We start from the raw sequence: 23,351 nt of genomic DNA on the forward strand, positions 1-23,351 counted from the left end.
CTTGTAGTGTAATAGTGTGGATGATCGTGAAGGAGGGATGAATCCTCTGGGCTGTAAACGAGTGGAGAATAGCCCTCCTGTCTCATCCCTCCATCCGAGTACATTTCCGTCGTAGGGAAGATTTCCTGGATAGCGTCTGGCTAGCTAGGAGGATATTTAGAGAGTCTTGGCAGTGAAATATCTCTTCACTTATAGCATTATAAGCCTTCTATTGACTCTGCAGTGCCAGACTCTCTCTTTGTGTGAGTCTAATCTAAAAGGAGGATGCCAGTGCTGTCTTGGCCTGCAGAGACCACTTGAAAGCGCCACGTAGAAGATTCTACAGCGCAAACCAAGCCAGAAATGGAATGGATTAGCCAGCTTTGACGTGAAGGACACGAGTCAAAGGTGGCATAAAAAACAGTTGATTAGGTCTAATAGGACTCCGCTATACCACAGCAGTTTGAGCATCTGGTTAGACTGTAAACTCTCCTTCCAGACCCACATCAAACATCTCCAATCCAAAGTTAAATCTAGAATTGGCTTCTTATTTCACAACAAAGCATCCTTCACTCATGCTGCCAAACATACCCTTGTAAAACTGACCATCCTACCAATCCTCGACTTCGGCAATGTCATTTACAAAATAGCCTCCAATGTACATTCTTCCACTGCAAATCTACCATTCCAGTGTATTTACTTTGCCACCATGGCCTTTTTTTTGCCTTTACCTCCCTTATCTCACCTCATTTGCTCACATCGTATATAGACTTGTTTATACTGTATTATTGACTGTATGTTTGTTTTACTCCATGTGTAACTCTGTGTTGTTGTATCTGTCGAACTGCTTTGCTTTATCTTGGCCAGGTCGCAATTGTAAATGAGAACTTGTTCTCAACTTGCCTACCTGGTTAAATAAAGGTGAAATAAAATAAAAAATCAAACATCTCCACTGTAACTATGTAGCAGGCTAGCTAATAGGCAATGGCCAAGCTCACTTTGATTCCTTATAGGTCATGTCTTTGAAAAGTAGAATCTAGTGTGTGTTGTTAGTGCTGCTAATGTTTATGAATGGATTAGCCCCACAGACACATGTACTGTACAACCACTGGCTCTTTTAAAGGTTAAAGGAACCAGAGAGGCTTGACCACGCAGCCCCCGAGGCCCAGAGCAGAGGGCCTTAGCCCAGCCTGACCTCACGCTCATCTAGCCCTCTCCCTCCACCTCCCCCAGACCCCCAGCTCCAGGCCCTGTCTCTAGGGGAAATATATGTGGGCTGGAGCTTGGCCAAGGGCGGCTGGGTTGGAGGTGGGGAGGTACTGCTAGGCAGGGCTTGATGTGCTGAGTACTCCTTGGAGAGGGAGGGAGGTTTATTTGATGTAGACAGACCAGTTTCCTGAGCGAGCGAGAGAGTGGAGTGGTAGAGGTGGTTGGAGAGGGGGAGGTTCTGACCAGGCACATTGTAGTGGAGCTCCTAGATGTAGCACTTGGCCCTTCAGCAGCCCAGGGGGAATAACATGGGCTCCTCTGGCAGCAAAGCCTGCCTGAAGACTCCTCCACATACCAGAAAGAAAGGCAAGGTGTGTTTGTTTTCTCTCTCTCTTCTTTTCTCTCTCTCTTTCTTTCTCGCTCCGTTTGCTTTATTTTTGTTGTTTTTGTTTTGCGCATCTGTCGGCGGGCTGTTTGGCCTCTATCTCTCTCTATCTCTCTCTATCTCTCTCAATCTCTCTCTATCTATCTCTATCTCTCTATCTATCTATCTATCTCTCTATCTCTCTATCTCTCTATCTATCTATCTATCTATCTATCTGTTCCCTTACAGCTGACCGATTGGATTCATGACTATAAAGTGTGTGTTCATCATGCCATGTGTCAAATAGAGACGGTTATGAAGTGATCGTTGTGTCTCTGTTTTAAAGAGTGTGGACATTTATTATAGCACCGTCTCTGTTTGACCATTTTAGAGAAGTGTGTGTGTGATTAGTGCAGGGTGTAGCCTTCCATCCTTTCAGGATGTTGAGACAATGTTGATATGTATGAGAGTGTAAGTCCGTAAGAATGATCAAGTTCAGAGATAATTTGTGTATGTGACATCTGAGAGGAAGCGTGTGTGTTTTAGACTCAAACTATCTACTTATTAATGCGTAGGCCTGTCAGATGAGTTTTCATAGTGTTCCCTGTTTCTAAGATGCCCAATGTCACTTCTAAGTCACCCTAAAAGTCGTCTCTCCACAGTATGATAACGGCGTGATATGGACACACTGTCATAAGGAAAACAGTGTCTGGTGTCGAGACAGCTGCTGAAAACGCTAGCCTGGTTCCCAAATCCGTTTGTGCTGTCTCGTCAACTCCTACGGCACCATAGAAGATGGCAGACGGCGCTAACAGATCTGGGACCAGGCTATGAAAATGCAGCTCTCAGAAATGTGCTGTTTCTGTAGCCTACCCAGCAGGCTAATGTAGGTTGTAGTAGGTTGTTGTTAGAAGTTACAGCATTCCTCGACACGCCTATAGGAATATGTTATTAGGTCACCATACTGAAGCCTGTAATTTTTCGAAGTCTAAGAAGCTATTGTTGCCAAGGAATGATGTTGTGGAAAGATGACTGTCAGTCGAGTCATAATGTCTGACGTAAAACCATTGTCTGGTTCCACTTGAAACGGAAGTCTCACATAGTTTAGGAATAGTTTTTCCATTGACTTAATAACTAATAGTCTCTCTCTCTCTCTCTCTCTCTCTCTCTCTCTCTCTCTCTCTCTCTCTCTCTCTCTCAGCGTGAAGAGACATTGAAGCTGAAGAAAGGACTGTCCCTGGAGCTTTCTACCCTGCGCGATGAGCTCAGTAAGAAAAAAACACCTCAAGCATGTCTACCTCTCTACCTCATGTCTACCCCTCTACCTCATGTCTACCCCTCTACCTCATGTCTACCCCTCTACCTCGTGTCTACCCCTCTACCTCATGTCTACCCCTCTACCTCATGTCTACCCCTCTACCTCATGTCTACCCCTCTACCTCATGTCTACCCCTCTACCTCATGTCTACCCCTCTACCTCATGTCTACCTCTCTACCTCATGTCTACCCCTCTACCTCATGTCTACCTCTCTACCTCATGTCTACCCCTCTACCTCATGTCTACCCCTCTACCTCATGTCTACCCCTCTACCTCATGTCTACCCCTCTACCTCATGTCTACCCCTCTACCTCATGTCTACCCCTCTACCTCATGTCTACCCCTCTACCTCATGTCTACCCCTCTACTTCATGTCTACCCCTCTACCTCATGTCTACCCGTCTACCTCATGTCTACCCCTCTACCTCATGTCTACCCCTCTACCTCATGTCTACCCCTCTACCTCATGTCTACCCCTCTACCTCATGTCTACCCCTCTACCTCATGTCTACCCCTCTACCTCATGTCTACCCCTCTACCTCATGTCTACCCCTCTACCTCATGTCTACCCCTCTACCTCATGTCTACCCCTCTACCTCATGTCTACCCCTCTACCTCATGTCTACCCCTCTACCTCATGTCTACCCCTCTACCTCATGTCTACCCCTCTACCTCATGTCTACCCCTCTACCTCATGTCTACCCCTCTACTTCATGTCTACCCCTCTACCTCATGTCTACCCCTCTACCTCATGTCTACCCCTCTACCTCATGTCTACCCCTCTACCTCTTACATTTGCACGTTTATCAGCACGTCGGTTGCTCAAGGAAGCGCAAGTGTTTGTCTGAAGCAGAAAATCTGTAAATAAGAAAATGATCAACGAAAACATTTAATCTGACAATTGTGTCTCGTTATGAGTGAAGCCAACAAGTTTTTTTTGTTTTTTTACAACACTCAATGTGAATGAACCTTCCCTCTATTTCCCTCTCATTTCCCTAACCTGTTGGCTTATCATTAAGGCCTTATCAGGTCGTCAACTGCCTTCCAAAGCTCTGTGTGCTGGCCAACTCTCTGCCTCTGTGTAGACATTATTAGCCCCCACCCCCTAGGCATGCTGTATTTGGGAGGCATGAATGCAAGCCTCTGCATGTTTTGCAAAAATGTGTGTGCCTGTGTGTACACCTGTTAGCATGCAAGTACGTGTGTTTGCGCGTGTCAGGGAAATGCATTGAACTGATGTTATTGGTAGCCCGTGCAGCAGTCATAAAGCCTTCATAATTACAGACCGTCTCCTTTGTCCACGGTCTTCCTTCAAGCATGACTTAACGTCTTCCCTCCAAGCCTTCACCAACAGTAGTTAGTGGTAGTCTCTCTGCAGCATCATCTCTGTTTACCCTTATGGAGACATGCTACATCACTGTCGTGACAGGACAATAGTCTTAACATAATGGGGTTAAGTGCTGTGAAACTGCTTGTCAGGGAAGGGGGTTGTTCTCTTTAGGAGGAAATGTTCAGACTGTAATTCTGGAGAAACGTCTAGTTGTTGTAGAGCAGGGATCAGCAACTAGATCACACCGTGGGACTATTTTCTTTCTTGAGGAGATGGTCAGGGGGCCAGAGCATAATTACAAATACTTTGTAGACTGCAGATATAATATTTGACTAAAACACAGTCATTTCAAACCTTGCTTACATTTGGATACAATCACATATATCTGTTATGTGTGGGGTATCCTTATGAACTAAATAAAAATCACTTGGAGCTGATTTGCTGGTGTTTCTAGTCACTATTACATTTTTTTTACAATGGAGGCCAAATAAAATCATCTGCGGGCCATATTTTGTTGTAGTGTAATCTGACATGTTGACAACATTTTGATCCATGTTTCCCCAGAATTTCAAATACATCCCATTGTAAAAACATGCGTCCTTCCTCCCTTCAAGATGATCCCTGATCTGACACGACTGGATAGGTCAATAATATGGGATAGAATCCATGCTGACAGCTATCCATTTTTCTTAGTGGTGATCATTTCAAACAAGGCGGGAAGGTGTTTGTGAACATGTTGAAACACTCATTGTTGTGGATGTGTTTCATACATTACAAGGCATTCTGTTCTGTTCCGCCAATGACATCAGAGTGGCGTTCCAGAGGAATGGGCTTGTTCAGTTCTGTTCCTTCGACTTGGCCCAGACCCCAGATGTTGTAATGTGTTACGAAAGGGAGAGGAAACGTGCTCCGTTTCACTTTACCCACGTGCCCCCATGACCGTCTCAGACGTCCTGCCAGACCTCGTCAATCCTCGCCAACTGTGCAAAATGCCTTAGAGGCATCTGGTTGGAATGCCTGTACAATGTGGTTCTGATGAACAATACCAACGGCCGTCTGCTGTCAGGGATATAGAGAGCTAGAAAGCCCCCTTCTCTTTTAAACAGACAGGCACACACTCTCACATGCATGGTAGACAAACACACAACACTCCGACTACAATTCTGTCGTTTTTTTCTTTCACACACTTTTCTCTCTCACACACGTTTATACAAACAATACTTTTACTACACAGTGAAAACCATTCCGTCTCAACACACACACTCGTGTAAGCCCGGACACACCCTTTAACTGCCGTACCAAGCCCTCTCCCCCTAAAAGCAAACACGTGCATAGATGCACTTTCTTTCCCACCGAACCTCAGCAGAAAATGTATCGACTACCATCTGTTTGATGAGCGGGGGCTTTGGTGTGCTTGTTGAACCTTGACCCCTGTTTTTACACATGACTGTGGAATGTATGAATCTCACTCTCACCACCTCCTTCAAAACTCTGTCTGTTAACGTCAGACTTTGAGAAGTGCTAACAAGTCTCTCTGCTATGTCTACTGTATGTTTGACCAGCAGAACCTGTGCCAATACGTTTCTCTTCAAGCTAGTGAAAGAACGTTGTCAGTCTGACTTCCAGGGATTTTATTTGTCTTTCCGACAGTTTGGGAGTTAACAGTTCTAGGCTCTTTATAATGAGTGGATAATGGTCACTGTTAAAATTTGCGGATTGAGTTAATGATATTTCAGGTTTGGCATTGAAGCCCGTTATCTACTTCCTGAAGTCTGATGAACTAATGGATACCATTTTGTATATGTCTGCTGGTTTGCATTGGCTTGTGAAACGACCTCCAACTTCCTTCGTACTGGACACAGACACATAGAAATGGTATCCACGAGTTCATGTTAATCTGGGGAAGTAGATAAAGGGGATTCATTGTTAAAATCCTGAACTATCCCTTTAAATCTGATCCTAGATCAATTGTATCTTGAGCTGATAATGGCTACAGTAACAGGCTTGAGTAAATCCTGATCCTAGATCTGCCCTTAGATACACAGTCTTTCCAGCTCCCTTCCTTGTTCCTTCTTGACCCATGATGTCGTGTTATGAAACAATTTGTGGGGGGGCAGCGCTGATGTCATAATACGGGGGCCACATGCCATTCACACCTGCCCCTAATCCACACACACACACACACACACACACCCTTTCTGTTAGTTACCCCATAATAAAGACAGGACCCGTCTGTTAACGGGCTCACAGCTGCCGGCCTTTATGACAACATCGCCGTGGCAACAGGCCTCAGAGTTAATCCCACAGGGGAGGATATGAGGAAATGTCAACTGTCCAGGCTGCTCTGTGCTGCGCTGTGGGAATCTGGTATTATCATTACATATATGGGTCTATCATTACATATGTGTTAAAATATAGTCCTGTCATTAGATGTCGATTAAGTAGGTTATAGCCTACTAGACCCAAATGAATTCTACTCCTGGTTGGGCAAAACAATTACGTTCAATGGAGATCTGCTGTTGAAGGGGCTTTGTAGTTCAGGGCCTGGTTTAATGGGTCCTGGAATCCGGCCCTTAGTTTTCAGCGGACATGTAAAGTGCTGTGTGAAAGGGTGCATATGATTCTGATCAGGATTAGAGGTTGGGGTTGGATTGCGCAATGTTGGAACAGTGGTGCATTTTTCCAGTGCGTCGTCAGATGTTCACATCCAATTGGTGTTTATGCAACGCTGTTACAAAAACACCAATTGGCCGTTAGATGTTATTCCAACGCTGTCGCCCTCTTATTACAGTGAAGTCATTATTTATCATAGAGCCTCATTCTGGGTAATTGTGTTTTGAAAGTGAATTCTAAAATACAAAGTGACAATGACATGGTCTCTCTCTTTCTCCTCCCCCTCCCTCTCTCTCCTCCACCTCCCTCTCTCTCCTCCCTCTCCTCCCCCTTCTCCCCCTCCCTCTCTCTCCTCCCCCTCCCTCTCCTCTCCCTCCTCCCCCTCCCTCTCCTCTCCCTCCCTCCCTCCCTCCCTCCCTCCCTCCCTCCCTCTCCTCCCCCTCCCTCCCTCTCCAGTCTCCTCGTCCCAGTGCTGTGAGCGGCTGCAGAAGGAGAAGGAGGAGGTGCGGGTGTCTCTGGAGGAGGTGGTGCGGAGGGTCCAGAGGGATCACCAGGTTGAGCTGACCGGCCTGGAGGAGAGGCTCAAGGCCTTCTACCAGGCAGAGTGGGACAAGGTGCACCAGGCCTATCAGGAGGAGGCGGACAAATGCCGCGCCCTCATGGAGCAGCAGGTCAGTGGTCGAGGCGGTGACCGGGCTTGTGGTGACCGGGCTCTGAAATGTTCAACTTGTTAACTGGTTGAACGGGGGTACGTGTTCAACTACAACCTGTTAGCAAGTCGGAGTTTCCTAGTTCCGACTAGCACGTGAACACAGCATTCGAGCACTTCTGAAACACTCCACTGGCTCTCAACCGCACCACACACAGCGCCCAACTCCTAAACGCTTCCCGAGATTTACGACCGTTGCCATGGTTATTACTCCCTGATGTCATCAGCGGTAGAACGGGGCGGCATGGATGAATATGAATTGGCACGTAGTATTACTTCCTGAGTCCTCTATGGCCTACATCTAACTGGTAATTCAATTAGCGATAAATCATCCACATCAGCTTGTTCCAAATCAGATACTTTTTAGCACACCTCCTCCCACACACAAAACACACACCTCATACACACGCGGACTCCTGCACATACACACACACACACACACACACACAACGCTGCTGCCCCGCGTATATAGAGACATAAAAGACTTCCCGTTTCTGTTATGCTGCTTTCACACTGTGTATTTAAATACTGGATACTCCACATAGTTCATTGTATTATTTCTCATTTGAACTGCCCTGTTAGGAGCAGGTGACACCAGCATTTCACTGCCCCCGCTATAACACCTGATAAACTGTGTACGCAACCAATAACCTTGAAATGTGTCATAATAGTAGGGGGGAATATTAGTAGTATGAATTGGAAGTATAAAGAGGAAACCTTGGACTATTGAGATTCACCCCGTAACTGATGCTCAGCTTGTAATGGCATACTTGTGTTACTGAGAGGAGCCCATGGAAATAGAATGGTCAATCAATCCATTTTCTTCTTCTCTCTGTCAGCTGGAGGAGATGAGGAGCAGACAGGAGACTCTGAGGAGAAACTCTGAGGCCAGCCACGCTCAGCAGATGGACACGCTCAGACTGACCTACGACACCGCTGTCCAAGGTGAGGACACACAACCACACACCTTCACAGAACTCATTGAAATTCATCCCTCTATTCTTCTGTCCTAAAATGCATGTTTCAACCCATCTATCCACCCATCAATCCATCCACCCATCCATCCACCCACCCATCAATCCATCCACCCACCCATCAATCCATCCACCCACCCATCCATCCACCCATCAATCCATCCACCCATCAATCCATCCATCCATCCATCAATCCATCCATCAATCCATCAATCCACCCATCAATCCATCAACCCACCCATCAATCCACCCACCCATCAATTCATCCACCCACCCACCCATCAATCCATTCACCCATCAATCCATCAATCCATCAATCAACTCTCCCATCAATCCATCCACCCATCAATCCATCCACCCATCAATCCATCCACCCATCAATCCATCCACCCAGAAATCCATCCACCCATCAATCCATCCATCCATCCATCCATCTACCCATCCACCTATCAATCCATCCATCAACCCACCCATCAATCCATCAACTCTCCCATCAATCCATCCACCCATCAATCCATCCACCCATCAATCCATCCACCCATCAATCCTTCCACCCATCAATCCTTCCATCCACCCATCAATCCATCCACCCATCCACCCATCAATCCATCAACCCATCAATCCATCCACCCATCAATCCATCCATCTCAGGCATCCACAGACTTGGTTGGTTTTCACATGAGAAAGGTGAATAAGTGACTAGTTTTCCTCCATCATTGACTTAGTGTGTGTGTGTGTTGTTGTTTTGCAGAGCTCAGGAAAACCCTGGAACAGGACTTGGAGAACCTGGACAAAACACTAAAGGAAACGGAGGCCACTCTCACTGTAAGATCCATGTTCCCTGTACCTCCCTCCCTCCCTTACCAACACGTTTACCCAATACAGATACTACTATCTTCTGTATGTCTTATATAGACTCAGTATCAGGGAGGAACACTGTTGTAGCGTTGACTTAACTCTCTCTCTCTCTCTCAACCACTTTCTCTCTCTCTCTCACACCCACAACAGGAGAAAATCCAGGACCTCACGTTGGAGAACGAGGCGCTGAGCGAGAAGCTGCGAGCGGAGGAGGAGAGGAGGAGAATTCTGGCAGAGAATAACCAGGTAAAAGGAATATGATGACACCCTATGTAGTGGTCTAATTATGCCCAGAGCCCCATGGACACAGGAAGGTGCTGAAGAATGCTATTGTTCTGGTACACTGTGTACCTCAGTCAACAATACTACTGCTGTGAGACAGATGTCCCAGTTTACTGCTTCTTTTTTGTTGTTATTGGGCCTTATGGTCTTTATACTGGTGCAATACTGCCCCCTGTTGGTTGCTAATGGACATGCAGCACTGGTCATTGTGTCCGTTTCTGAGATGGCGGTGTTTGGGGATTTATACACAGTGACTCATGCATATTTAGTTTCATTTGGGAATCAAACCCACCACTCTGGTACTGCAATCATCCATCTTAAAGTGGGTTATTGAGACTGTTATTTGTCTGGAACAACAGTTTGTAAGGGATAGAAGAGGTTAGGAATAGGACTGGTTTGTGAATGAAATTCTCTCTCTCTTCCCCCCCATTTTTCTCTCTCTCTCTCTCTTCCTCGCCCCCTCTTCCTCGCCCCCTCTTCCTCACCCCCTCTTCCTCTCTCTCCTCTTCCTCTCTCTCCCTATAGAAGGACTCCCATGTGTTGTATCTGGGACAGGAGCTGGAGAGTCTTAAGGTGGTTCTGGAGATAAAGACCAAACAGCTTCATCAACAGGACAAGAAACTCATGCAGATGGACAAGCTGGTGAGGACGTACGCACACATGTCGATGAAAACGCACCTACACACGCATGCCCTGAGCTTGCCCCGGTGTGTTTTCGCTAGCTCTCTCTGTACATCACTGAAAGGGTGCGCCATCTTATGTCATCCCTTATAAGACACACACACATTCCTGTGTAGACGGAGTGTTTTAGTAAGGGTTTGTTTGGCCGTTCAAGCTCGTGATAGATTGTCTTCAGCCTTGGGAGTCACCACATAGAGAGTCATTTCACTGCAAAACAAAACTGCATAAATACCCCACGAATATTGAGTCATGAGTGGAAAGATTGAGTCTGCCTCGCCGCAGGCTTCAGAGCAACCTAGTAAAGCAAATGCCTTTGTCTCAAAGTGCTGGTTAGAATCCTGGGCCTAAACCGCCTAGGAGCGGTGGAGACCTGCACACTGAGATCATCCACAGCTATTGGGACTTTCTGGTGCCCAGAAGTTTATTGTGCATAAATAAAAGATGAAAACAAAACACAACCGTTTGTGCATCAAGCCATCATCAGTGTTTAATGGTGAGCACAGACACCAGCCTTCTATTAGAGATTCATTGCATGTGTCACGTGATCGAGTCAGCAAATCGCTGTGTCGCATTAGTGGAAACCAAGACTCTTCCCAGGAGAATTAACCTGCCAGGTTAGGAGAATTAACCTGGCAGGTTAGGAGAATTAACATGGCAAGTTAGGAGAATTAACCTGGCAGGTTAGGAGAATTAACGTGGCAGGTTAGGAGAATTAACCTGGCAGGTTAGGAGAATTAACGTGTTGGAGAATTAACGTGGCAGGTTAGGAGAATTAACGTGGCAGGTTAGGAGAATTAACGTGGCAGGTTAGGAGAATTAGCGTGGCAGGTTAGGAGAATTAACGTGGCAGGTTAGGAGAATTAACGTGGCAGGTTAGGAGAATTAACGTGGCAGGTTAGGAGAATTAACGTGGCAGGTTAGGAGAATTAACCTGGCAGGTTAGGAGAATTAACGTGGCAGGTTAGGAGAATTAACCTGGCAGGTTAGGAGAATTAACGTGGCAGGTTAGGAGAATTAGCGTGGCAGGTTAGGAGAATTAACGTGGATGGTTAGGAGAATTAGGTTAAGGTTAGGAAAGGGGTTAGCTAAAATGTTAAAATTGTCCCAGACACGATTGAAACATAGGCCTGCCCTGAGAACAGTCTTTGTTTCCATTAATGCGATGCTGCGAGCAAATCTATAAATGTAAACAAGTACATAGTATCATGGCATGATTCAAGTACAGGAGTGGGGAGAAATATCTCATTTGAACTTTTCCATTTGTGTTGTCTGTCTGGCGCCAGATGGAGAGCAACGTGAAGCTGGAGGAGCGTCTGAACAAAGTCCAGCAGGAGAACGAAGACTACAGGGCCCGCATGGACAAACACACCGCACTCTCCAAGTACGTACTGCAGAGAGGAGTGACTCATCTCTCTCCAGAATCCTCATCTTCACCATTTGTCCTTCCAGCAGGGTTTCTAGCATGCAAATGTAGTTATAAGAATGTGTGTGTTCCTATGTGTCCGTTTCTCTGTGTTGCTGTAACAGAGGCTGTTCAGTGAACCACCTTCACTTTGTGTGCGTCTTCCTCTCTCTCCTCTCTCTCCTCTGTGTATCTTCCCTCTCTGACCTCTCTCTCCTCTGTGTATCTTCCCTCTCTGACCTCTCTCTCCTCTGTGTATCTTCCCTCTCTCTCCTCTGTGTATCTTCCCTCTCTGACCTCTCTCTCCTCTGTGTATCTTCCCTCTCTCTCCTCTCTCTCCTCTGTGTATCTTCCCTCTCTCTCCTCTCTCTCCTCTGTGTATCTTCCCTCTCTCTCCTCTCTCTCCTCTGTGTGTATCTTCCCTCTCTCTCCTCTCTCTCCTCTGTGTGTATCTTCCCTCTCTGACCTCTCTCTCCCCTCTGTGTGTATCTTCCCTCTCTGTCCTCTCTCTCCTCTCTTCCCTCTCTCTCCTCTCTGTCCTCTCTCTCCTCTCTGACTTCTCTTTCCTCTCTGTCCTCTCTCTCCTCTCTGTGTGTATCTTTCCTCTCTGTCCTCTCTCTCCTCTCTGACTTCTCTTCCCTCTCTGTCCTCTCTCTCCTCTCTGTGTGTATCTTCCCTCTCTGACATCTCTCTCCTCTCTGTGTCTCCTGCAGGCAGTTGTCCAGTGAGCAGGCCATGCTGCAACAGACCCTGCAGAAGGAGTCCAAGGTCAACAAGCGTCTCTCCATGGAGAATGAGGAGCTGCTGTGGAAGCTGCACAACGGAGACCTGGCCAGCCCCCGCCGCCTCTCACCCTCCTCGCCCTTCCACTCGCCCGGCAACTCGGCTTCCTTCCCCACCGCCGCAGCCCCACTCTCGCCCAGCAGATAACCCAAACTAGATACAAAGGGGAGAGAGATAAAGAGAGTGTGTGAGTGTTTGTGTGGATACCCCCTCCAACACACCCTAGAGACAACCCCCCTCTACAGTCCCTTACCTCCTACCCCCCAGATCACCAACCCCAGCCTCTCAAGGAGACAAAGCTGTTCCAAATACGGATGGACTACTTCATATGATGACGCTGCAGTTTTGGCTTCTGCCCACAATGACTTGTACAGACGTTTTCTTTGCTCCCAGAAAGAGAAGACAATGTTGCACAGATGCACTTACTTAAAAGCGTGGGACAATTCTGCCTTCGTTCTTTTCTGCCTGATTTCTCTCACTTTTTTTCCCCCTCAGCAGAGAGAAAGAACAGGCAACTTAAACCTCAGGGTTTGTACATAGCTTCTCAGCTCGTTTTGATTCTTCTTCTTTTATTTGTGCATCGTGTTCCCCGCTCCCCGAATAAAGTTTGTGCGAAAAACCTTGGAGCCAGAGACGGAAGTGGAAGTGAGACATCGCATTCCCTTTTTTTCTGGTTCAGATACAGTCAATGAAAAAAAAATCTATGGTAAATGGCCTGAGTGGGGCATCTTCATTTATCCGCCATCTTTGGTATAGACTTTTAGGGTGACTTATTGAAGAGCAGAGCTTTATCCAACAAGCTTTTGACCTGTTGTATAAACAGTCTCTATCTGGGCGCGGATATTCAGTTAAAGTGAACTTTAATCCCAACCCTTCATCTCTCTACCGTAATAAAAGTGTGGAATGTATTTACCCATCTGTGCTTTATCGCTCAGAATGTTCCCAGTCCAAAACTCCACAACTTTGTGTCGAGCCAATGTTCTCTCAAACCTCTCCACGTCTCCAAGAATGCCTCAAACTGACCATCATTTTGTTTCATTTTAAAAGGTAAATAAACAAACAATTTAAAAAAAATCTACATAAATGTTATATTTATTATCCCTCTATAAATACATAATTAAATAGTGGATATGATTAGGGACATAAAGGTATTTGTATAATGTGATACATTGGAAGAGATTGGTTATACACACAAGTCCTTTACCTGTCAAAATGATTGACCGCTATGGCGAAGCAGAGTGTGTGTGTGTGTGTGTGTGTGTGTGTGTGTGTGTGTGTGTGTGTGTGTGTGTGTGTGTGTGTGTGTGTGTGTGTGTGTGTGTGTGTGTGTGTGTGTGTGTGTGCGCACGCTCAATCTTGTTGTTGTGCAGTAGTACCTAGAGAAAGGAATCCACCCTGGAGGGCACAGATCACCCATTTAACACCTACCTCAGTGGCCTCAAATCTCCTCTACGACCACTCTACTGTGCTTTAACATGGAAGTAATGCACTCTCTTTTCACTGGTGAGGTTTTGGTGCTCTGGTGTCTGTCTGTAATGTACTACTGGTTTGTTTGCACACACTATTCAGTCATGTCTAGTGTCTGTTATCTCTGGCTGCAGTATTAACAGGTAGAAACTAGTGAATGTTTTAAGGGTTGGCTTAAACCACGGGGAGAAAAATGGGCGTGTTCCAGGTTGTCTTTAGCGCAGTGGATCTGTGCAGTAGATTAGATCTCACAATGTCTGGAGAACTGTTTGTCTGAGGAAGCCCATTTATATGATAGAGCAGTTTCTTTTGAGATTGGAACGTTGGATTGGAATGTGCCCAGCGAGGACGACCTGGAACGTGCCCAGCGAGAACGACCTGGAACGTGCCCAGCGAGAACGACCTGGAACGTGCCCAGTCTGGTTGCAAGTGAGAACTCTGGGGGGGAAATATAGGCAATATTTCTGTTAAAGTAAGAGTTGATCATAGTTAACATTTTATTAAAATTGAGTCACAATCGGAAATTATTTGAGTGGAAGGTACACAATTGTACGCACATTGTACCATTATTTATAAAAGGAAAAACATGTAAAAATCGTCCATCAGTCACATTCACGTTGTTATTTTTAACAGTGAAAGACATGCTCCGGTACATTGGCGACTAAGAAAGTATGTTTTAAACCTCCTGCTTTGGGCTGGATGTGTAGATCACATGCATATGGGCTAGCAGCAGTTGGCCTAGCAAGTTAAAACGTTGGGCAAATGGCCAAAAGGTTGCCAGTTGGAATGAACAACAACAGCTCCTCTGGCACCCGATGTGGCAGCCCCCCACCCCCCCCACACACCTCTCTGATTCAAAGGGGTTGGGTTAAAAGATGAAATACATTTTTGGTCTGCAATTGACGATGACAATAAATGTAATCCTTTAATAATCTATGAGCAGAATTACTGTTTTACCTCAATTAGCATCAAGATTGTTATGATTGGAGGTTCTCTATGATGTAACACCACCTTCAGCCTATCCTAATTGAGGCAAAACTCTTAACAGGATCGATGTCGTCTGGCGTTCTGGTCAGTTGGACATCAGATCCAGCCGGATGGACGTCGGAGGCCCGGATCATCATGACTACGGATTTGATTGAATACCACCAGCCGTGCCAGGTGTACCAGACCACCCCGTCATCCATCACCGCTTGGTACGGCCCGTTGTAGTAGTGACCGTTCAAGTTGCCAGACTCACACCTGGTGGAGAGACGCAGAATGACACCAACATCTGAGATTCAGAGTAGAAGGTCGCGTTCCATTGCTTGGACATTGCCAGATCTATGCTACCATGATTACGATAATGATTACGATAATTGTGAATGAATCGTGAATAATGATTAGTGAGAAAGTTAAAGGCATAAATATCATAATGCAGAAGGCCAATACTCTGTTGAGAGGTTACTGAATCTCCACAGTAATGCAGAAGGTCAATACTCTGTTGAGAGGTTACTGAATCTCCACAGTAATGCAGAAGGCCAATACTCTGTTGAGAGGTTACTGAATCTCCACAGTAATGCAGAAGGTCAATACTCTGTTGAGAGGTTACTGAATCTACACAGTAATACAGAAGGCCAATACTCTGTTGTTGAGAGGTTACTGAATCTCCACAGTAATACAGAAGGCCAATACTCTGTTGTTCAGAGGTTACTGAATCTCCACAGTAATGCAGAAGGTCAATACTCTGTTGAGAGGTTACTGAATCTACACAGTAATACAGAAGGCCAATACTCTGTTGTTGAGAGGTTACTGAATCTCCACAGTAATACAGAAGGCCAATACTCTGTTCAGAGTTTACTGAATCTCCACAGTAATACAGAAGGCCAATACTCTGTTGAGAGTTTACTGAATCTACACAGTAATACAGAAGGCCAATACTCTGTTCAGAGTTTACTGAATCTACACAGTAATACAGAAGGCCAATACTCTGTTGTTGAGAGGTTACTGAATCTCCACAGTAATGCAGAAGGCCAATACTCTGTTGAGAGGTTACTGAATCTCCACAGTAATGCAGAAGGTCAATACTCTGTTGTTGAGAGGTTACTGAATCTACACAGTAATACAGAAGGCCAATACTCTGTTGTTGAGAGGTTACTGAATCTACACAGTAATACAGAAGGCCAATACTCTGTTGTTGAGAGGTTACTGAATCTCCACAGTAATGCAGAAGGCCAATACTCTGTTGAGAGGTTACTGAATCTCCACAGTAATACAGAAGGTCAATACTCTGTTGAGAGGTTACTGAATCTCCACAGTAATGCAGAAGGTCAATACTCTGTTGAGAGGTTACTGAATCTACACAGTAATACAGAAGGTCAATACTCTGTTGAGAGGTTACTGAATCTCCACAGTAATACAGAAGGTCAATACTCTGTTGAGAGGTTACTGAATCTCCACAGTAATACAGAAGGTCATACTTGCTGAACCACCAGCCTGACATGTCATGGCGGATACACTTCTCATCGTCCTTGTTGGGATGGTCGTAGGTACTGAACTTGACTCCCAGTTGACCGGCCCCTAGACTGTTCCACTGCCCACTGGGACGGGAGTGGGCTTCGGGGAGGGCGTCCCCCGCATTGCCAGTGTACTCACCCAGATGAAGCTTATACTGGTTCTGGAGGGGGAAGAGGAGTATTTTAGGGAGTAACTTTTTAAGAATTTTATGGGGAAATAATTCAGTGATTTTGAATATTTAACTATGTAAAATCACTGAACTATCCCCTTTAACCTGATCTCAAATGTCAACTAATTGTAGTCTTCAATTTAGACCTCAAACAAATGCCTACATTGGTGTGCACACACTGCAGAAGTCCTGGGCCAGAATTCCCCACGCCAAGTGTAAAAGGCACCACAACTTTAGGTAATAGGCTGATGACCAGGAGTGATAAACCAAAGAATGTAACATGCTTACACTGTAACACAGTCAATGTTCTCCTAAACAGAGCACTGCTGAGATGTATGTTTTTGAATACTGCTGAGAAGGTGAATGAAGAGGATTGCTGGTTTTCCCCAGGACCTTTTGCTCAAGGACATTCAAATCACATTGTATTTGTCCCATGCTTCGTAAACAACAGGTGTAGACTAACAGTGAAATACATACTCACCGCTCCTTCCCAACAATGCAGAGAGAAAGAAAATAATAGAAAAGTAATAACACTTAATAATAAATGCAGAATGAGTAGCGATACCTTGGTACTGGTGCCCCGTGTACATAGCCGAGTCGATGTGCAGGAGTACGAGGTAATTCAGGTAGATATGTACATATAGGTAGGGGTAAAGTGACTAGGTAACAGGATATATAATAAGAAGTAGCATCAGCGTACGTGATGAGTCAAAAGAGTTAGTGCAGATGGGGGTCAATGCAAATAATCTAGGTAGCTATTTGGTTAACTATTTAGCAGTCTTAAGGCTTGGGGGTAGAAGCTGTTCAGGGTCCTGTTGGTTCCAGACTTGGTGCATCGGTACCGCTTGCCGTGTGGTAGCAGAGAGAACAATCCATGACTTGGGTGGCTGAAGTGTTTTATCATTTTTAGGGCCTTCCTCTGACACCGCCTGGTATAGAGGTCCTGGACAGCAGGGAGCTCGGCCCAGTTATGGACTGGGCCATATGCATATCCTCTGTAGCACCTTGTGGTCGAATGCAAAGCAGTTGCCGTACCAAGCAGTGATGCAGCCAGTTAAGATGCTCTCAATGGTGCAGCTGTATAACTTTTTGAGGATCTGAGGGCCCATCACAAATCAGCCTCAGCCTCCTGAGGTGGAAGAGGCATTGTCATGCCTTCTTCAGGACTGTGTTGGTGTGTATGGACCATGTTAGTTCCTTAGCGATGTGGACACAGAGGAACTTGAAGCTCTCGACCCACTCCACTACAGCCCCATCAATGTGGATGGGGGCGTCCTCGACCAACCATTTCCTGGAGACCACGATCAGCTCCTGGCACCACACTGCCATGTCACTGACCTCCCTATAGGCCAGAGCTCTCAAACCTTGTCCCTGGAGAGCTACCGTCCTGTAGGTTTTCACTGCAACCATAATCTAGCACACCTGATTCTAATAATCAGCTGGTTGATTAACTGAATCAGGTGATTACAACAGGGGTTGGAATGAAAACCTACAGGAAGGTACCTCTCTAGGGACAGGGTTGGAGAGCCCTGCTATAGGCTGTCTCATCGTCGTTGGTCATCGGGCCTACCACTGTCATGCCGTCAGTAAACTTAATGACGGTATTGGAGTTGTGCGCGGCCGCGCACCCTGAGGGGCTCCCGTGTTGAGGATCAGTGTGGTGGATGTGATGTTGACAATCCTCACCACCTGGGGGCGGCCCAGCAGGAAGTCCAGGATTCAGTTGCAGAGGCAGGTGTTCAGTCCCAGGGTCCTGAGATTAGTAATGAGCTTGGAGGGCACTATTATTTGAACGCTGAGCTGTAGTCAATGAACAACATTCTCACATAGGCGTTCCTCTTATCCAGGCGGGAGAGGGCAGTGTGGAGTGCAATGGAGATTGCGTCATCTGTGGATCTGTTGGGGCGGTATGTAAATTGGAGTGGGTCCAGTGTGTCTGGGATAATGGTGTTGATGTGTGCCATGACCAGCCTTTCAAAGCATTTCATTGCTACAGTTGTGCGTGCTACAGGGCAGTAGACATTTAGACAGGTTACCTTGGCCTCCTTGGGCACAGGAACTATAGTGGTTAACTTGAAACACAAAAGCTATTACAGACATGGTCAGTGAGAGGTGGAAAATATCAGCTGATCAGCGCATGCTCTGTATACTAGTCCTGGAAATCCCCAGTTTATACACTATGAATGGTAGATTGGTTAGTTTTTTTTGCAAACAAGGACTTATGTCAACAAAGAAAGGGAAGGGGGGGGATGTTGGGTTAGAAAGGGAAGGGGGGGGGGGATGTTGGGTTAGAAAGGGAAGGGGGGGGGGGATGTTGGGTTAGAAAGGGAAGGGGGGGATGTTGGGTTAGAAAGGGAAGGGGGGGGGGGATGTTGGGTTAGAAAGGGAAGGGGGGGGGGGATGTTGGGTTAGAAAGGGAAGGGGGGGGGATGTTGGGTTAGAAAGGGAAGGGGGGGGGGATGTTGGGTTAGAAAGGGAAGGGGGGGGGATGTTGGGTTAGAAAGGGAAGGGGGGGGATGTTGGGTTAGAAAGGGAAGGGGGGGGGGGATGTTGGGTTAGAAAGGGAAGGGGGGGGGGATGTTGGGTTAGAAAGGGAAGGGGGGGGGATGTTGGGTTAGAAAGGGAAGGGGGGGGGGATGTTGGGTTAGAAAGGGAAGGGGGGGGATGTTGGGTTAGAAAGGGAAGGGGGGGGATGTTGGGTTAGAAAGGGAAGGGGGGGGATGTTGGGTTAGAAAGGGAAGGGGGGGGATGTTGGGTTAGAAAGGGAAGGGGGGGGGTGTTGGGTTAGAAAGGGAAGGGGGGGGATGTTGGGTTAGAAAGGGAAGGGGGGGGGGTGTTGGGTTAGAAAGGGAAGGGGGGGGATGTTGGGTTAGAAAGGGAAGGGGGGGGATGTTGGGTTAGAAAGGGAAGGGGGGGGGATGTTGGGTTAGAAAGGGAAGGGGGGGGATGTTGGGTTAGAAAGGGAAGGGGGGGGGATGTTGGGTTAGAAAGGGAAGGGGGGGGATGTTGGGTTAGAAAGGGAAGGGGGGGGGATGTTGGGTTAGAAAGGGAAGGGGGGGGATGTTGGGTTAGAAAGGGAAGGGGGGGGGATGTTGGGTTAGAAAGGGAAGGGGGGGGATGTTGGGTTAGAAAGGGAAGGGGGGGGATGTTGGGTTAGAAAGGGAAGGGGGGGGGGGGGATGTTGGGTTAGAAAGGGAAGGGGGGGGGGATGTTGGGTTAGAAAGGGAAGGGGGGGGGATGTTGGGTTAGAAAGGGAAGGGGGGGGGATGTTGGGTTAGAAAGGGAAGGGGGGGGGGATGTTGGGTTAGAAAGGGAAGGGGGGGGGATGTTGGGTTAGAAAGGGAAGGGGGGGGGGATGTTGGGTTAGAAAGGGAAGGGGGGGGGATGTTGGGTTAGAAAGGGAAGGGGGGGGATGTTGGGTTAGAAAGGGAAGGGGGGGATGTTGGGTTAGAAAGGGAAGGGGGGGGGATGTTGGGTTAGAAAGGGAAGGGGGGGGGGATGTTGGGTTAGAAAGGGAAGGGGGGGGGATGTTGGGTTAGAAAGGGAAGGGGGGGGGGGATGTTGGGTTAGAAAGGGAAGGGGGGGGGATGTTGGGTTAGAAAGGGAAGGGGGGGTGGATGTTGGGTTAGAAAGGGAAGGGGGGGGGGATGTTGGGTTAGAAAGGGAAGGGGGGGGGATGTTGGGTTAGAAAGGGAAGGGGGGGATGTTGGGTTAGAAAGGGAAGGGGGGGGGATGTTGGGTTAGAAAGGGAAGGGGGGGGGGTGATGGGTTAGAAAGGGAAGGGGGGGGGTGTTGGGTTAGAAAGGGAAGGGGGGGGTGTTGGGTTAGAAAGGGAAGGGGGGGGGATGTTGGGTTAAAGACAAAGGAAGGAGAGATACTACAAACGTTCTTGTTCTTTACGTTCTATCAAGATCTCAACTGCCTTTTGTACAGTTTGAACAAGAGTAGACAAAATAGTGACACCCAATGTTATGGGAAAAGCGTGTCTGTTCCGTGTGAGGAATGTCTGCTGTGAAGACCGTGGTGTTGTGTTCACGTGTACCTTTTCATCATCAACTTTCATGTTTTTGTACTTGGCGAAGCGCTGGTTTCCGTCAAAGTCCTCCATGTTGATCTTTAGGTTGTAGTCGCCTAGAAAACAGAGTCAAATACCGGTCATAAAGAGCCAAAATGGCCACCGATTGTCACCCAGGTGGGTGAGACAGTAGTGGTGGTGGATGAGTTGAGTTGCTGTGGCCTCGTACAATGTAAAGCACTCGGGGCCACGATCAGACTTGAGATAAGTGAACTTAACAAGGACTTAAGCCAATAAAAGATTGACTTATGTCAACATTTTTGGACTTGAGTCCATTTTAAGTCAACTTATCTCAAGTTGGAAATTGGGCTCTTTAAGCTTGATTGTAGTTAAAAGGTCTATGTAATATAAAAGCAACTCATTATTAGGTACATTCCATGTGAATTTGGCCACATGCCTTTTAGATGTTTTTTCTAGCCAAGAGTTGTTACCTGACTAGGAAAACTCTGTGTCCTAGTTATAACCTGAGTAAGGCCAGGAAAAACTCTGGGTCATATTACTATTACAGCCTGTTCCTAAGGGCCGGGAGTTTTTCCTGGTCAGATCGTGGTGGGGAAAAGCTCTTGGCCCTAGTTGTAGGTTTTCCTCTTCACCTTGAGAGGTGAGGTAGTGTAGGGGGTCGTTCCCTAGCCAGAACTCTCCGTCTGACTCGCTGTCTCCAAAACCATGCTTATACTCCACCCACGCTCTGTAGAGGGAAGGAGACACACCCACATGCACGTGATGCTAAACCTGAAACCAACGAGATTCCACGCCAGCGGGAGTGGAAAATGTTTTAGTATCTCAGATTGTTTTGGCAATTCTCACAAAAATGTAATTGGGAGGAAGGATGTTTGAGTTATATCATTAAAAGTACCAAAGTGCCCACTCTGGAAATATGATGTACTTGTAGGGTATATTGTTCCAAACAATGTCTTTAACATTTGTTTTAAATCAAAAAATATTTATAGTGTTGAATAAATAAATATGAATGTGTAAGTCAGAGTCTGGACATATTCCATCAGTTAGATCACATTATAAAGAGTATGATGACACCATGATGTTGTCTGTATCTGGTGCGGTTCACAGGTCATAAGGTCTTACAGGAGACGTGTAGGTCTTAAATGTAGCCACTTTAGGCCCTTTTATCACACGTTTTCTTTCCACCTACCTGTCGAAGGACTCCGTTCCGTCCTTTCTCCTCTGGAAGACAGTCCAGCCTCCTCCATCACTCATGTCACAGAACACCATGAAGGAGGAGGGAGCCTGGTCCGGTCTGATCATATACAGGCCACTAACGGAGTTCCCATCCTTAAAGATCTCAGCACAGTCTGACACACAGAGGACATGGTTACAGTGCTTGCACACCAAATGGCACCCAATCCATTCCTTATACAGCGCATAATCTTTCACTATTTATGTCTGTTTTAAAAACTAAATCGAATTGCTAATCAAACATGAATCACACAAAAAAACTAAATCCAGTTCAGTAAAAAGACATTCCATTCATTCTATGTTCTACCCATAGAATTCCACATTAACAAAAGGAACTATGGGGTTCTACCCCCTGCCTGACCTTTGTACTGGCCCCCAGTCTGGAGGTGTGTCTGGGGGATCTGGGGCAGCTTCTGGGCCTGGCTGAGGTGAAGCTCCTGGATGTAGCGGTGCTGGTCGTTGATCACCCTCACCAGGTCCTCCATCTCAGCCTGCAGACGCCCCACCATCTCCCCACACTGCACTGGGGCCTAGTGGACAGGACAGACAGGGGGAGAGGGGGACCCTGTTCACTCTCTCAGGCTATACAACTCATTTAACAAAACCGTTTTTTTTTTTAAGTAATCAGAATGATTCGTTCTATCACAGTTTTCAAGATAAGATAAAGGAACAAGTTTGTTAATTTTATGTGTTAGCCTACAAATGCTAATCTCAGTACATTAAACAATAACATAAATACAGAAACCTGTTATGATGTAATCTGATATGAACTATATTTGGATGCAGAGACAGACGATGCATGCACACACAAACACACACACAAACATACATGCAGGTGAATGCAGAATACACCAAAATGGCACATACGATGTCATCCTCACAACGTATGTGGGTGTTAAGGAAGTAGAATTATGCACAATATGAACCAAAGCCAATCAAAATGTAAATAAATCTTACCGAGTGGCATTCCGTGAGGAACAAAAGCCCCACAACTACTATGGTGGACGCTCCTGCCATGGCGTGTGAGCTATGTTCAACCACCAGTGTTACTGACGCTCTGTTCACCCTACCCTCTGACAACCCACCATGGAAGACACTGGCTGCATCCCGAATGGCACCTGGTCAGTGGTAGTACACTATATAGGGAATAGGGTTCCATTTGGCGACGCAGAACACTAGTGTCTAAACATCGGAGTCAGCACGAGTGTTCTGCTGTACTTTGAAAAATGGCTAGTGACTTCCCACCATAGTCTGGCCATTGACCTTCTGATTAAACCTTGTTGTGTCTCGTGGTCTGTTGCGTAGGAAGAGGGCTGCCTTTTGTAGTGTCTTCCCTCTATCTATCCTCTATCTATCCTCCCTTCTCATAACCCAACTGGTGATACCACCTTTTACTGGCGTCCTCTTAAACATGGCCCTTCCGACTCTTATTTGAGTTCAACGACTTG

The 23,351-nt window shown here is 46.6% G+C and overlaps 2 protein-coding genes across 5 annotated transcripts in view; one reads left to right on the forward strand and one right to left on the reverse strand.

Moving 5' to 3' along the window:
- LOC110497292 (microtubule-associated tumor suppressor 1 homolog A) overlaps window positions 1-13,574 on the forward strand; it is an 82,492-nt gene extending 68,918 nt beyond the window's left edge. For all 4 annotated transcript variants that reach the window (XM_036933882.1, XM_036933883.1, XM_036933881.1 and 1 more), the window contains 8 exons: window positions 2,754-2,820; window positions 7,270-7,484; window positions 8,362-8,467; window positions 9,248-9,321; window positions 9,505-9,600; window positions 10,162-10,278; window positions 11,601-11,698; window positions 12,433-13,574. In XM_036933882.1, the coding sequence (XP_036789777.1) occupies window positions 2,754-2,820; window positions 7,270-7,484; window positions 8,362-8,467; window positions 9,248-9,321; window positions 9,505-9,600; window positions 10,162-10,278; window positions 11,601-11,698; window positions 12,433-12,649 (990 nt within the window). In that variant the 3' untranslated portion in view covers window positions 12,650-13,574. The remainder of the gene's footprint in view (window positions 1-2,753; window positions 2,821-7,269; window positions 7,485-8,361; window positions 8,468-9,247; window positions 9,322-9,504; window positions 9,601-10,161; window positions 10,279-11,600; window positions 11,699-12,432) is intronic.
- Window positions 13,575-14,878: 1,304 nt separating this feature from the next.
- Window positions 14,879-22,977, reverse strand: LOC110534773 (fibrinogen-like protein 1). The gene is made up of 7 exons (XM_021619719.2): window positions 22,861-22,977; window positions 22,265-22,433; window positions 21,860-22,019; window positions 21,303-21,397; window positions 20,677-20,765; window positions 16,429-16,625; window positions 14,879-15,211 (listed from the first exon to the last, which is right to left on the reverse strand). The coding sequence occupies exons 1-7, from the start codon at window positions 22,918-22,920 to the stop codon at window positions 14,983-14,985; spliced, it is 999 nt and encodes a 332-aa protein (XP_021475394.2). The 5' UTR covers window positions 22,921-22,977; the 3' UTR covers window positions 14,879-14,982.
- Between the last annotated feature and the right edge of the window lie 374 nt (window positions 22,978-23,351).

This window comes from Oncorhynchus mykiss, chromosome 10, assembly GCF_013265735.2.
Source record: "Oncorhynchus mykiss isolate Arlee chromosome 10, USDA_OmykA_1.1, whole genome shotgun sequence".
NCBI classification, from domain to species: Eukaryota; Metazoa; Chordata; class Actinopteri; order Salmoniformes; family Salmonidae; genus Oncorhynchus; species Oncorhynchus mykiss.

Bases quoted from the DNA above. Each gene is read 5' to 3' on its own strand.
- LOC110534773 (XM_021619719.2), bottom strand. From the start codon at position 22,920: ATGGCAGGAGCGTCCACCATAGTAGTTGTGGGGCTTTTGTTCCTCACG. The intron at 22,434-22,860 runs GTAAGATTTATT...CCTGTCCACTAG, and splicing joins TCCTCACGGAATGCCACTCG to GCCCCAGTGCAGTGTGGGGA. The intron at 22,020-22,264 runs GTCAGGCAGGGG...TCTGTGTGTCAG, and splicing joins GACTGGGGGCCAGTACAAAG to ACTGTGCTGAGATCTTTAAG.